At 42.6% G+C, this 15793-nt stretch overlaps 1 protein-coding gene across 1 annotated transcript in view; it reads left to right on the plus strand.

Moving 5' to 3' along the window:
* Window positions 1–706: 706 nt before the first annotated feature.
* Window positions 707–15793, plus strand: part of LOC129840569 (protein phosphatase 1 regulatory subunit 1C-like) — a 30204-nt gene continuing 15117 nt past the window's right edge. Inside the window, exons 1-2 of the mRNA XM_055908537.1 lie at window positions 707–1000; window positions 1713–1773. Coding sequence (XP_055764512.1) covers window positions 920–1000; window positions 1713–1773 — 142 coding nt within the window. The 5' untranslated portion in view covers window positions 707–919. The remainder of the gene's footprint in view (window positions 1001–1712; window positions 1774–15793) is intronic.

Below are 15793 nucleotides of genomic sequence, written 5' to 3' on the forward strand. Positions count from 1 at the left end.
CAGATGCAGCCCTTAAGAGATTTTGTAACGCTTGTCGTCTGGAGGAGGAGAAGAGGACCAAGGTGCAGCGTGGTAAGTGTTCATATCATTTAATAAAATATGCAACACTAAACAAAACAACAAACACAACAAACGAACAGTCCTGAAAGGTGACACAAACACTAAACCGGAAACAACCACCCACAAACACAGGTGGGAACAGGCTGCCTAAATATGATTCTCAATCAGAGACAATGAATGACAGCTGCCTCTGATTGAGAACCATCCCAGGCCAAACACACAGAAATACAACACAAGGACAGCCTAGAACACCAGACATAGAATGCCCACCCAAACTCACGCCCTGACCAACCAAAACAGAGACATAAAAAGGATCTCTAAGGTCAGGACGTGACAGATTTAGAGGCAGTATTTTTAAAGGAGGGTGGAGATTCACTCTGCTTGCATATTTTTTTTTACAGATATATCAGAAACAGAGGTGGCAGGTTAAGAGGAAACAAAGTGTGAAAGGTGGCATCAGGTATTGAATCCCAGTCTCATGTGGGGAATCGTACATGTGCGTAAAGCCGGGGCTTAATGCATCATGTACATGGGACGCACATGTACAAAGGAGCTCAGCTACATTAGACAGCTACATTACCCACAGATATCAAGTACTGATCACTGCACAGAAGTTCTCTTTCAATCTCTCCCTTTCTCCCGTGTGGTACAACCTTAACCATTTGACTGGCGAAGAGGAGGGAGGGCTATCCACTCCGTGGTAGTTAGATGGATTGGGAGGAGGAGGAGGAGAGTGACTGCTGCTGTGTGCCTGTCTACACAGCCCCCCTCCCTCTCTCACTCTGTCAGCAATCCCCTCTTCTCTTTCTCCCTCTCCATCTCCCTTGCGCTCTCTCTGTCTGTCTGTTGTGTTAGCAGTATGGAGCCCAACAGTCCTAAGAAGATCCAGTTTGCTGTGCCTCCCTTTCAGAGCCAGTTGGACCCTCAGGCAGCTGAACATGTGAGTTCATCCAACTGCACTATTGGCTTGTGGGGGGTGGGTGGGTGGCGGGTAATGTGCATGGGTGACAGGGATATTTGATCATTTGGACTTCACTAGAGAGTAGATGGCTAGTTGGGTTTGTTGCTAATTGACAAGCTGGGAACGTATCAAGTGTCTCAGCGTAACAGTGCTGATTTAGGATCAGTTTAAACATTTACATCACAAAAAATAATATTACATGGACAGAGGGAGCTGAGCCTAGATCAGCACTCCTGCTCTGAAACACTTGATACATAATTGCCCTGGTTTTTATGAAATAGCTTTTGGTTTTATTCGTGGTCATCTTTACAGCTGATTTCAATATTTGTGCATTAAACTATCTAACAATTATTCTAAAGATGATTCACAAACATCATGCTTGAAGTTGATTGCATTTACACAGTCAGCATTGGATGAACAATATCATGTTACTTTAATGGTTGAAGCAAAACCTTCATGCCCCTAAATCCATTACTACAACCAACATCAGCCGTTTGGCTAGTAATGGCTGGAACACACAGAATGAGAGGATTGGATGCAGTTGAGGATTAGATGCTGCTGTGCATTATACTGTAGGGTGGTTACCCCTAGGCTCTGATCGTGGGTCAGTTTTTGATTTTCCCCTCTAATGGTTATGGTTGGGATTGGGAAAGGGGAAGCTGATCCCTCACCCCTTCCTCCCCCATCTCAGATTCGTAGGAGAAGACCCACCCCTGCGACGCTGGTCATCTACCAAGAGCCATCTGGGGCAGGTAAGACAGGGAAAACTCTATCCCATCACAGTGTGTGAGTGTGAGTGTCTGTCTGTCTGTCTGTCTATCTGTCTGTGTGTTTAAATATTCTTCTTATTTATCTAATCCACAAGAATAGTACAAAAACAAAAATTTGACTAACTGTGGACATCTTGTTGGTCCCCACAAGGTCAAATTATGTTTCTAGGAGGTTTAGGGTTAAGGTTAGAATTAGTATTAGGGTTAGAATTATGTTAAGGGTTAGGGTTAAAAGCTAGGGTTTGTTTTAGGGTTTGGTTTAAGATTATGTTTTAGGGTTAGAGTTAGGGTAAGAGTATGGGTTAGGGTTAAGGTTAAGGTTTAGGTTAGGTATAGGGCTTAGGGAAAATAGGATTTTGAATAGGACTGAATTGTGTGTCCCCACAAGGTTAGCTGTACAATACTGTGTGTGTGTGTGTGTGTGTGTGTGTGTGTGTGTGTGTGTGTGTGTGTGTGTGTGTGTGTGTGTGTGTGTGTGTGTGTGTGTGTGTGTGTGTGTGTGTGTGTGTGTGTGTGTGTGTGTGTGTGTGTGTGTGTGTGTGTGTGTGTGTATCTCTCCTTGTGTGTACTGCAACTAAGGTTACAATGGAGGGGCGTACACCACCATATCCTTTTTACCAGCTTTTACAGAATGTCTGGAGGCTCCTGAGTGGAGCAGTGGTCTAAGACACTGCATCTCAGTACAAGAGGTGTCACTGCAGTACCTGGTTTGAATCCAGGCTGCATCACATCTAGCTATGATTGGGTCCCATAGGACGGTGCCCAATTGGTAAGGGCCGTCTGGGTTTGGCCGGGCTTGGCCGTCATTGTAAATAAGAATTTGTTCTTAATTGGTTAAAGGTTAAATACATGTCTTCACTCTCACACTATATACTTTATCTGCCTTAACATTATCAGCATAACATTTACTGTGAGTTTATAGAAGTCAGGACATTCACTCATGCTCACTCATATGCTATTGAGAGCCAATTATCTAAGGAAAACTCTTCCGCTATCTTGATCAGGACTATCTTGAAAAATGTATTTGTATCTTAATGACACAAAGATGGATAAATTAACGTAAAATAAAAGGAGTCAGCTGATAGTTTGTACAGGAATTCCAGCGGAATGTTAGTCATAACAATGTAAGAACCTTTCAGCACTGGCCCAAATTCAAAGGCGTCTGCATCCCAGAGCATATTCCAGTCTGTGCTAGCAAAACAGTCCTGTAGCTTAGCATCTGCTTCATCTGACCACTTTCTTATTGACCGAGTCACTGGTGCTTCCCTGCTTTAATTTTTGCATGAAATCAGAAATCAGGAGGATAGAATTGTGGTCAGATTTGCCAAATGGAGGGTGAGGGAGAGCTTTGTACGAGTCTCTGTGTGTGGATTAAAGGTAGTCTAAAGTGTATTTTCCCCTCTGGTGGTCTGTAGGTTTCCTTCCAGTGTTGGCCATTTTAGTTTTGTCCCACACCTGTCTATAATCTCTGTATAGGTTGCCAGTGGCATTATCCTCCTCTCATCATTTAGGGTGGCCATTACTCCTAGTAGCCATCTGAATGGTCACTTTTATCATATTTGGAATTCTGGAGCAACATTAGGACGTGCCAATGCACAGGCTGTGCAGTTGTAAAGGTGCTTTGGAATGGTTAAACTGTTCAACCTTGAATCTGAACCTTGAATCAGCGCATGCTCGGAGTACACGTCCTGGTAATCCGTCTGGCCCTGCGGCCTTGTGAATGTTGACCTGTTTAAAGGGCTTAATCACATTGGCTGCGGAGAGCGTGATCACACAGTCATCCAGAACACCTGATGCTCTTATGCCCCCCCCCCCCTTCCAACAGAGATCAAATGGACAGAACTCATAGAAAGTTGGTGGTAGGGGGACACTGAAACATAGTGAGTGTTTTGGTTTTGTAAGTCTGGTGGCTAAGCCTTACTTTTTAAAACATATTTTTTGTTATTTTTATTGAATATCCAAAACATACAATATACTTGCAGTGAAGCCGCTCAACAACTACATCATACCAGTCAACCAACAGACTCCCATTTAGAGCGACACACAGAAAAATCCAGGGTCAATTCCCTGCACAAGGGCACATTGACAGATCTCCCACCAGGCCAAAAAACATGAACCCGAACCCTCCAAGATCTCCCCCACAGTTCCCCAAAAGCTGTCCCTCAACCATTCGAGACCCCTCCAACATCCCCCCCCTCCAAGAAGAAAAATGTGATGTGATTCATTCCATTCCCCTGTCACGACTTCCGCCGAAGTCGGTCCCTCTCCTAGTTCGGGCGGCGTTCAGCGGTCGACGTCACTGGCCTTCTAGCCATCGCCGATCCACCTTTCATTTTCCATTGGTTTTGTCTTGTCTTCCCTCACACCTGGTTCCAATTCCATCAATTACATGTTGTGTATTTAACCCTCTGTTCCCCCCCATGTCCTTGTCCGGAATTGTTTCTTGTAGTGCTTGTGCACGTTATGCTGGTGGATACCGGGTTTTGTTTGACCCATTCATTGATTGTTCTGTTCACGGTGGTTTTATGTTTATTAAACGACACCGTTGTAAATCAGTTTTCGCTCTCCTGCGCGTAATTTCTGTGCCGCCAGTACGCACCCCCTTACGTCCCCACTCCCAAGAACCCCCCAATGCACCAACAACCAAGACAATGAACTAAAGAGAAAAAGGGAAAAGACAGAAGAAAACAGCAAACAACAATGCAAAAAACTTTTATCTGACCATCATTTTACTTCCCGCACAACAACTCCAATCCCATTTGTCTCCAATTCTACATCCCAACCCTCGGCTTCCCTCGGTCCATCCCATCTATCTCTGCTGGCCACCCACTTCGGGTTTCTACGCAACACATCTTTCAACTATGCTGTGCTGTTTGACGTACATTTTCAATTTATATAATCGAATAGAATCCACAGATTGTGAGTTGAAGATAAATACTGTTACTAAGAGTATTAGCATATTAGTAATTGACTGACCCGGTCTCTCCAGATCTCCTAACAGCACTATTTTTAGTGTCAATTTTAGATCAATGCTATGCATTTTCAGCCATTCCTGAACCTGAAACCAGAAACAGGCTACCTGAGGGCAATGCCAAAATAAATTGTCTATTGATTCTGTATCCTCACAACAAAATCTGCAGAGTTTCGATGATTTTATGCCCCAAATATTCAAAATTTTGTTGGTGGCAAGAATTCATACACCCTGCACCATGGAATCAGTACATCAAAAATCTCTTCCCAACTATTTTGCAATCTGTATGGCACAGTTGTCAACATCCTGGTCTTCAAATGAAACTGGTATACTTTCCTATTTATGCTATTTTTATTCCTCTGCCAGTTTTGATCCGTTATATTGGGCAGACAGAGCAGTTCCCTACCTCCTCCCGCTGCCACCTGCCTCCTCCATTTTTGGGGTAATGCTGTAATCAATTGGTTGTACTCTTGGATTGAGCTGACCTTCCCGTACAATTCTGATAACTCCATGAAGAACATAACTCTACCATTCCAATTTACAATATAATTTAAGAACAAAATACCCTTTTCAAACATATTTCCCATAAATACATGTATTTTAACAACAAGCACATTTGAGATCAGTGTAACAACTCTCCTCTTCGTCTGATGATGAGGAATAGGAATCATCGGACCAACACGCAGCGTGGTAAGTGTTCATCCTAAATTTAATCAAATAAACTGAACACTGAATGACAAAAAACAACAAAGAGAGTGAACGACACGAAACAGTCCTATAAGGTGAAAAAACACAAAACAGGAAACAACTACCCACAAACACAAGTGGGAACAGGCTACCTAAGTATGGTTCTCAATCAGAGACAACGATTGACAGCTGCCTCTGATTGGGAACCATACTAGGCCAAACACATAGAAAAGGACAACATAGAACAAAACATAGAATGCCCACCCCAACTCACGCCCTGACCAAACCAAAATAGAGACATAAAAAGGATCTCTAAGGTCAGGGCGTGACAATCAGCCATAATATTTGTTGTAATATTTGTTTTATCTTTTCAAGGGGATGAGATTGAAATTGTAGCCAGCTCTGCAATGCTTGTTTGAAAAAGAGAGATACTTTTAAAAAAGTATCATTTTCAATTAATCGAAAATGAGACATGGCAATCTGCACAAAGGCAAAAAGGCAATTTCTTATATAATATAATTTCATGAAATCACAAGTCCAAAACAGCAAATGAAAGATAAACATCTTGTGAATCCAGCCAACGTGTCCGATTTTTAAAATGTTTTACAGCGAAAACACAACATATATTTATGTTAGCTCACCACTATATCCCAAAAAACACAGACATTTTTTCACAGCAAAGATAGCTTTCACAAAACCCACAAATAGAGATAAAATTAATTACTAACCTTTGAACAACTTCATCAGATGACAGTCATATGACATCATGTTATACAATACAGTTATGTTTTGTTCGATTATGTGCATATTTATAGCCAGAAATCATGGTTTTACATTGGCGCCATGTTCAGAAATGGCTCCAAAATAGCGAAAGTAATTACAGATAGCCACGTGAAGTACAGAAATACTCATCATAAAACTTTAATGAAAAATACATGTTGTACATATAATTAAAGATAAACATCTTGTGAATCCAGCCAACATGTTCGATTTTTTATATGTTTTATAGCGAAAACACAACATATATTTATGTTAGCTCACCACAATATCCAAAAACACACCGCCATTTTTTCACAGAAAAGATAGCTTTCACAAAACCCACAAATAGAGATCAAATTAATCACTAACCTTTGAACAACTTCATCAGATGACAGTCATATGACATCATGTCATACAATACATTTATGTTTTGTTCGACTATGTGCATATTTATAGCCAGAAATTGTGGTTTTACATTGGCGCCATGTTCAGAAATGGCTCCAAAATAGCGAAAGTCATTACAGATAGCAACGTGAAATACAGAAATACTCATCATAAACTTTGATGAAAGATACATGTTTAACATATAATTAAAGATACACTGGTTCTTAATGCAACCGCTGTGTTAGATTTAAAAAATAACTTTAATAAAAAGCACAGCATGCAATAATCTGAGACAGCGCTCAGCCATTCTCCGCCTTTTATTATTCTATTTTTTTATTTCACCTTTATTTAACCAGGTAGGCTAGTTGAGAACAAGTTCTCATTTGCAACTGCAACCTGGCCAAGATAAAGCATAGCAGTGTGAACAGACAACAACACAGAGTTACACATGGAGTAAACAATAAACAAGTCAATAACATGGTAGAAAAAAAGAGAATCTATATACAATGTGTGCAAAAGGCATGAGGAGGTAGGCAATAAATCGAATAATTACAATTTAGCAGATTAACACTGGAGTGATAAATCATCAGATGATCATGTGCAAGTAGAGTTACTGGTGTGCAAAAGAGGAGAAAAGTAAATAAATAAAAGCAGTAGGGGGTGAGGTAGGTAAATTGGGTGGGCTATATACCGATGGACTATGTACAGCTGCAGCGATCGGTTAGCTGCTCAGATAGCAGATGTTTAAAGTTGTTGAGGGAGATAAAAGTCTCCAACTTCAGAGATTTTTGCAATTCGTTTCAGTCGCAGGCAGCAGAGAACTGGAAGGAAAGGCGGCCAAATGAGGTTTTGGCTTTAGGGATGATCAGTGAGATACACCTGCTGGAGCGCGTGCTACGGGTGGGTGTAGCCATCGTGACCAGTGAACTGAGATAAGGCGGCACTTTACCTAGCATAGCCTTGTAGATGACCTGGAGCCAGTGGGTCTGACGACGAACATGTAGCGAGGGCCAGCCGACTAGGGCATACAGGTCGCAGTGGTGGGTAGTATATGGGGCTTTGGTGACAAAACGGATGGCACTGTGATAAACTGCATCCAGTTTGCTGAGTAGAGTATTGGAAGCTATTTTGTAGATGACATCGCCGAAGTCGAGGATCGGTAGGATAGTCAGTTTTACTAGGGTAAGTTTCGCGGCGTGAGTGAAGGAGGCTTTGTTGCGAAATAGAAAGCCGACTCTAGATTTGATTTTGGATTGGAGATGTTTGATATGAGTCTGGAAGGAGAGTTTGCAGTCTAGCCAGACACCTAGGTACTTATAGATGTCCACATATTCTAGGTCGGAACCGTCCAGGGTGGTGATACTAGTCGGGCGTGCGGGTGCAGGCAGCGAACGGTTGAAAAGCATGCATTTGGTTTTACTAGCGTTTAAGAGTAGTTGGAGGCCACGGAAGGAGTGTTGTATGGCATTGAAGCTCGTTTGGAGGTTAGATAGCACAGTGTCCAAGGAAGGGCCAGAAGTATACAGAATGCTGTCGTCTGCGTAGAGGTGGATCAGGGAATCGCCCGCAGCAAGAGCAACATCATTGATATATACAGAGAAAAGAGTCGGCCCGAGAATTGAACCCTGTGGTACCCCCATAGAGACTGCCAGAGGACCGGACAACATGCCCTCCGATTTGACACACTGAACTCTGTCTGCAAAGTAGTTGGTGAACCAGGCATGGCAGTCATTAGAAAAACCGAGGCTACTGAGTCTGCCGATAAGAATATGGTGATTGACAGAGTCGAAAGCCTTGGCCAGGTCGATGAAGACGGCTGCACAGTACTGTCTTTTATCGATGGCGGTTATGATATCGTTTAGTACCTTGAGCGTGGCTGAGGTGCACCCGTGACCGGCTCGGAAACCGGATTGCACAGCGGAGAAGGTACGGTGGGATTCGAGATGGTCAGTGATCTGTTTGTTGACTTGGCTTTCGAAGACCTTAGATAGGCAGGGCAGGATGGATATAGGTCTGTAACAGTTTGGGTCCAGGGTGTCTCCTCCTTTGAAGAGGGGGATGACCGCGGCAGCTTTCCAATCCTTGGGGATCTCAGATGATACGAAGGAGAGGTTGAACAGGCTGGTAATAGGGGGTGCGACAATGGCGGCGGACAGTTTCAGAAATAGGGGGTCCAGATTGTCAAGCCCAGCTGATTTGTATGGGTCCAGGTTTTGCAGCTCTTTCAGAACATCTGCTATCTGGATTTGGGTAAAGGAGAAGCTGGGGAGGCTTGGGCGAGTAGCAGCGGGGGGGGCGGAGCTGTTGGCCAAGGTTGGAGTCGCCAGGAGGAAGGCATGGCCAGCCGTTGAGAAATGCTTGTTGAAGTTTTCGATTATCACGGATTTATCGGTGGTGACCGTGTTACCTAGCCTCAGTGCAGTGGGCAGCTGGGAGGAGGTGCTCTTGTTCTCCATGGACTTTACAGTATCCCAGAACTTTTTGGAGTTAGAGCTACAGGATGCAAATTTCTGCTTGAAAAAGCTGGCCTTTGCTTTCCTGACTGACTGCGTATATTGGTTCCTGACTTCCCTGAATAGTTGCATATCGCGGGGACTCTTCGATGCTATTGCAGTTCGCCACAGGATGTTTCTGTGCTGGTCGAGGGCAGTCAGGTCTGGAGTGAACCAAGGACTATATCTGTTGTTAGTTCTGCATTTTTTGAACGGAGCATGCTTGTCTAATATGGTGAGGAAGTAACTTTTAAAGAATGACCAGGCATCCTCAACTGACGGGATGAGGTCAATATCCTTCCAGGGTACCCGGGCCAGGTCGATTAGAAAGGCCTGCTCGCAGAAGTGTTTTAGGGAGCGTTTGACAGTGATGAGGGGTGCTCGTTTGACCGCGGACCCGTAGCGGATACAGGCAATGAGGCAGTGATCGCTGAGATCTTGATTGAAGACAGCAGAGGTGTATTTGGAGGGCAAGTTGGTCAGGATAATGTATATTAGGGTGCCCATGTTTACGGATTTAGGGTTGTACCTGGTGGGTTCCTTGATGATTTGTGTGAGATTGAGAGCATCTAGCTTAGATTGTAGGACTGCCGGGGTGTTAAGCATATCCCAGTTTAGGTCACCTAACAGAACAAACTCTGAAGCTAGATGGGGGGCGATCAATTCACAGATGGTGTCCAGGGTACAGCTGGGAGCTGAGGGGGGTCGGTAGCAGGCGGCAACAGTGAGAGACTTATTTCTGGAGAGATTAATTTTTAAAATTAGAAGTTCGAACTGTTTGGGCATAGACCTGGAAAGTATGACAGAACTTTGCAGGCTATCTCTGCAGTAGATTGCAACTCCTCCCCCTTTGGCAGTTCTATCTTGACGGAAAGTGTTATAGTTGGGTATGGAAATCTCAGGATTTTTGGTGGCCTTCCTAAGCCAGGATTCAGACACGGCAAGGACATCAGGATTGGCAGAGTGTGCTAAAGCGGTGAGTAAGACAAACTTAGGGAGGAGGCTTCTGATGTTGACATGCATGAAACCAAGGCTTTTTCGATCACAGAAGTCAACAAATGAGGGTGCCTGGGGACATGCAGGGCCTGGGTTTACCTCCACATCACCCGAGGAACGGAGGAGTAGTAGGATGAGGGTGCGGCTAAAGGCTATCAAAACTGCTCGCCTAGAGCGTTGGGGACAAGGAACAAAAGGAGCAGATTTATGGCCATGGTAGAATAGATTCTGGGCATAATGTGCAGACAGGGGTATGGTGGGGCACGGGTACAGCGGAGGCAAGCCCAGGCACTGGGTGATGATAAGAGAGGTTGTATCTCTGGACATGCTGGTCTCAATGGGTGAGGTCACCGCATGTGTGGGAGGTGGGACAAAGGAGGTATCAGAGGTACGGGGAGTGGAACTACGGGCTCCATTGCAAACCAAAACAATGATAACTAGCCTGAACAATGAGAGAGACATACAGTAAGGCATAAAGTAATTGCAGGTCTTGATTGGGAGAGCTAGCTAAAACAACAGGTGAGATAACAGCAGCTAGTCAGCTAACACAGCAACAGCAGGTAAAATGGCGATGACTAGGCAGAGAGGGTCGGATTAACTACACACAGAGCCTGAGTTAAAACACAGAGCCGACAGATAAAGCACAAATAAACAGAATGGAGTACCGTGAATTGATGGACAGTCCAGCAGGCATCAGCTATGTAGCCAAGTGATCATAGTGTCCGGGGGGCAGCCGTAGATGGAGCAGGGAGGCCGCCACTATGCTAGCACGCGGCGTTTAAAGTTAGTAGCCCGGTGGTGGTCTGCTCAGACTGAGGGGGTCTGCTCAGACGGAGGCCGGTTGAGGGCACAGCAGATGGGGTATTCGTCGGCAGACCAGACGTGGTGGTGCGGCGGGGCGCCGTGTCGACAGAGAATCCAAGCCAGATGGCGAAAGAGGTATTGTAGAATTTTGTTTGCTAACTGGTGCTAGCTTCGTGGCAGTGGCGCTAGCTGCAAGCTAGCTGTGAGGATCAGAAGTAGTGGCTCAGGGATTACGGCAGGAATCCGGCGTTGTTGTGGAGAGACAGTCCGATGCTGGTAAATTGGTGAGTAATATCCAGGCTAATAACAGGGCTGGTGTCTGTGCAGAAGGTAAAAGCTGCTAGCAGTGGCTAAAAATGACTAAATAGCTTGTAGCTGATTAGCTGGTTAGCTACTGGGGGTTCTTGAATGTGTTCCAAAGTTAAAAAAGTAGAAAAATAATAGCGATTCCGTATCACATTGGGTGAGGTAGGTAACTGGAAGGTATAATGGTATTAAAAATCGAAAAGAGATAGATTTTTTTTTTTAATATATACAAAAAATACGAAAAATACAAAAGTACACGAGAGGACGAAACAAAACACGCCTACACTGCTACGCCATCTTGGACTGTAAGGACAACATGTTGTCCGCCATGTTGGAGTCAACAGAAATACGAAATTACACCATAAATATTCCCTTACCTTTGATGATCTTTCATCAGAATGCAGTGCCAGGAATCCTAGTTCCACAATAAATCGTTGTTTTGTTTTATAATGTCCATTACTTCTGTCAGATTAGCAACTTTGGCTAGCATGTGTAGTACACGTGTCCAAACACTTGTGCAATTGAACGAAAACGTTGAACGAAAACTTCAAAAAGTGGTATTACAAGTCGAATAAACTGGTCAAACTCAGTTGAGAATCAATCATCAGGATGTTTTTCTCATATATATCCAATAACGTCCCAAACGGAGCATTTCTTCATGTCTATCTAACGCAGTGCAGACAAAGACATCACATGCCCTCTGTGCGTGGCCAAGAACTGGCAATCTGCCTGACCTGTCACTCCAAAGGCTCTCATCCGGTCCCACATGAAGCTATATGCTTCATTCCACGTTCTACTGCCTGTTGACATCTAGTGGAAGGCGTATGAAGTGCATACAGATCCATAAATATAAGGCAATTGAATAGGCGATGCCTTTCACAGCGACCCATTTCAGAATTTTCACTTCCTGTTTGGAAGTTTGCCTGCCATATGAGTTCTGTTTTACTCACAGATATAATTCAAACAGTTTTAGAAACTTCAGAGTGTTTTCTATCAAATAGTAATAATACTATGCATATTATATGATCTAGGACAGAGTACGAGGCTGTTTAATTTGGGCACAAATTCATCCAAAAGTGAAAATGTCGCCCCCTATCCCTAAGAAGTTTTAAACAATGGATGAGCTTTTCTTTGTAATCTACTTGAGAAACATTTAGGGCTCAAATACAACTTTTGAATAAGTGAAGCTTTTAGAGAGAATTATAGTGCTTTTATATTTTATAATCTCAACCCACCCAATTCATATTCATTAAATAGATAGGCACGTTGCCTATCGTGCCTATTTTGTCTGGTTTAGCGTCCCAGATGAAGCGAAATATTTTTTACTCATATAATTTGAAAAACGAATCATCAGGAGTAGGCAGCGCCATACGTAAGTGAGGGTACTGAGATATGACTAAGGAGTTAATCAGGGCAATTTTTCCATAAATAGACAGGTATTTACCTCTCCATGGTTGCAGGATCTTGTCTATTTTTACAAGTATTCTATTGAAATTCATTGTGGCAAGCATATTTATATATTTTGTGATATGAAAAGCAATTATGTCTACTTCACCATAATATTGTACACTTATCATAATTAGGTTTTAGTCCAGAGAGTACAGAAAAGTTATCTAGATCTTCAATGAGACATTGCTGGGATCTAGCTTGCTGACGTAATATAAAACTTGAGCCATCAGCATACATGGATACCTTTGTTTTTAAGCCTTGGATTTCTAATCCTCTAATGTTATTGGATCTGATTTTAAGGCCTGGCTTCTTAGATGTTTCATTATGTTCTATTATTTCTAGTATATATCTCCAATGTATCGTCCATGTAAAAAACCTGTCTGATCAGAATGAACAATACCTGGTAATACCTTTTATTTCTGAGTGCAATGCATTTCGCTGGTATTTTTGCATCACAACATTGAAGTGTAAGGGGCCTCCAGTTTTTTAGATAGACTGGGTCTTTATATTTGCCATCTGGGTCTTGTTTAAATAATAGGGAAATCAGAAATTCCCGCTGAGTACCTGACAGACTACCATTTCTATAGGAGTAGTTAAAACAATCTAACAGGCTGACTACACTGCACGTGTGTTGCAAAATACATTTTGAAATCTAGGTTATTCAATTATTGCATCCACACTGGTCGTGCGCGCCAACGAGTGTCTGCGTTGCCAAGGGCTAAAATAGAAGTCCGTTCTATTTCTGATGCAGATTGCGCCACAAGTCCTGCCTCTCCCATCTCCTCATTGGTTTATAGAAGCAGTTACAAACGCGTCATCTCCTCATTGGTTATACCCGCGTGGGTGACTGAAAGACGAACGAGGTCAGTGGCGGTAATGCACCTAATTTAAGAAAAGTTCCAATCGCAATTTAAAGTCAAGAGAAGAAAATGCCTCGAAGGAGGAGAGATGACTAGAAACGATTCGGTTGACCATTTTATGTGTGGATTAATTGTCAGAGTAGAGGACCTTGTGCATTTCAGGTAAAATAACAACTCAATGTTTATATCCCAGGACAAATTAGCTAGCAGCAGCAAGCTAGCTAAATAGGACAAATTAGCTAGCAAGTGCAAGCTAGCTAGCTAAATTGCCATAAATGTTTAATGCTTTTTCACCTGTCACCAAATGAATGTAATTGGTTCAGAGTTGGTTTTGATATGTTAACTTGCGTGTCGTGATCGCGTTTGGTGTGGGGGGACAAAATACATTTATGCATGATGGCGCACGGTTTGGCTTCCGTGTAACAATGGAGCTTTTAGTATATCAAAAAAGGCTTGATATACCTCTACCGGTATGCCATCAAGCCCTGGGATTTTTCCAGATTGAAAGGATTTATAATAGCCTGAAAAAGTTATTTCTCTGTAATTTGGCTTTTCACACTGATCTTTCTGTACATTTGTTCATTTTAAATGTTTTATATTATTTGGAAAGAATTCCTTACCGTAATATTCATTCAGTGGGAGATGATGAGAAGGAAAAGAGAGCTGCTAAAATTTACATTTACATTTAAGTCATTTAGCAGACGCTCTTATCCAGAGCGACTTACAAATTGGAAAGTTCATACATATTCATCCAAATAATTAGCTTCCTCTTAAAATTTAATTCAGAGTATCATAGATGATGTCTTCAGTAACAAGTTTCTGCAAATTCTTTGTTAGCGTCCCTGTATTGGAGAAAGGAATCATTTTGTGCATTTTTCAAAAAATATTCCATTCAGTTAGCTTTATTTTTGTAATATTTTACTTGAGATCGTTCTGGAAAAAGTTCCTCAAGTTCTTTTTGTTTTTCCTCTAACTTATTTTGTATCTCTGTGGTATCGTTTTTATTGCTATCTACTTGTACTGTTAGTTAATGGATTTCCCTTAGTCTTGTCTCTTGTGGTGGTTAATTTCTGTATTACCAAATGAGGAGAAACAAACTTCACACATCAGTCTGAGTTATACTTAAACTACATCTTTAATAAGAGCTCTGCAATAGCATTGACTTTCAATGATTCCCTATTTCTAATTAACCGTTGAGAGTGACAACACAAAAGTACAAAGATCTTTTATAGCCAAGATACACTTCTCTCAACCTACATGACGAACAACAGATACATAGAATGGTCACACGGTTAAGATTTGTATGAAAGATATCTATAATACATAGCAGACAGGATCTGCTATGTCAACAGTTTATTGTATAGACCAGTGTCTGGTCCTCCTACTCCAAACTGGAACCGTCTCTTCCTGGTACGGTATAGAACAGAAACATTAGCTCATCCAATGGCATAACTCAATTGTCAACTCTAGATTATCCCATCTCAAGTAAAACCCCTTCTTGACCCCACTCCTGGACAAGCTCACTGAGGGGAGTGAGTCTCTAGGTCATATGCTATCCCAGGATAAGTGCAACATCAGAGAGGACATACAATGGTTCCATACACTGCCATACACCTCACCCCAATGCCAAAGGATGGAGTAACTTGCGCACACAGACATTGTGGAGACAAGTAATTGGTTCCCCATTAATCACGCCATCCCTTCACATGGTTTAAGAATAGGTAAAGACACATTCACATGTGAAGACAATGTTCCATCCTGTCCTCTTCCCTTTCTGATATTCTGCATAGCACCAGAGACATGTAAAAGGCAAGCCTGACCTCTCCCCTCTCTGGGCCCCAAGTGACTGAGCCCCAGCTGAGGGAAGAAGTGCAACTGCCAACACCAGAGTCCAAAGGTATACATTCTAATAACAAGTATATCACATAAGCATATTATGCAGATAAGACATCTTAATTATCTATGTTACCCAACTAATTCTGATTCATCCACCACACTCTTTAGCAAGAAACTGCTTTTTTATTATTGATGAATATTGAATTGAATGACCCCTGAAAGTACATTTTGTCACGACTTCCGCCGGAGTCGGTCCCTCTCCTTGTTCGAGCGGCATTCGGCGGTCGACGTCACCGGCCTTTTTAGCCATCACCGATCCACTTTTCATTTTCCATTTGTTTTGTCTTTGGTTTTTACACACCTGGTTTCAATTCCCTCATTACATGTTCATTATTTAACCCTCTGGTTTCCCCCATGTTTGTGTGCGTGTTTGTTCTATGTTGATGGCTGTATCTGAC

Source organism: Salvelinus fontinalis, chromosome 41 (genome assembly GCF_029448725.1).
Source record: "Salvelinus fontinalis isolate EN_2023a chromosome 41, ASM2944872v1, whole genome shotgun sequence".
In the NCBI taxonomy this organism is placed as follows: Eukaryota; Metazoa; Chordata; class Actinopteri; order Salmoniformes; family Salmonidae; genus Salvelinus; species Salvelinus fontinalis.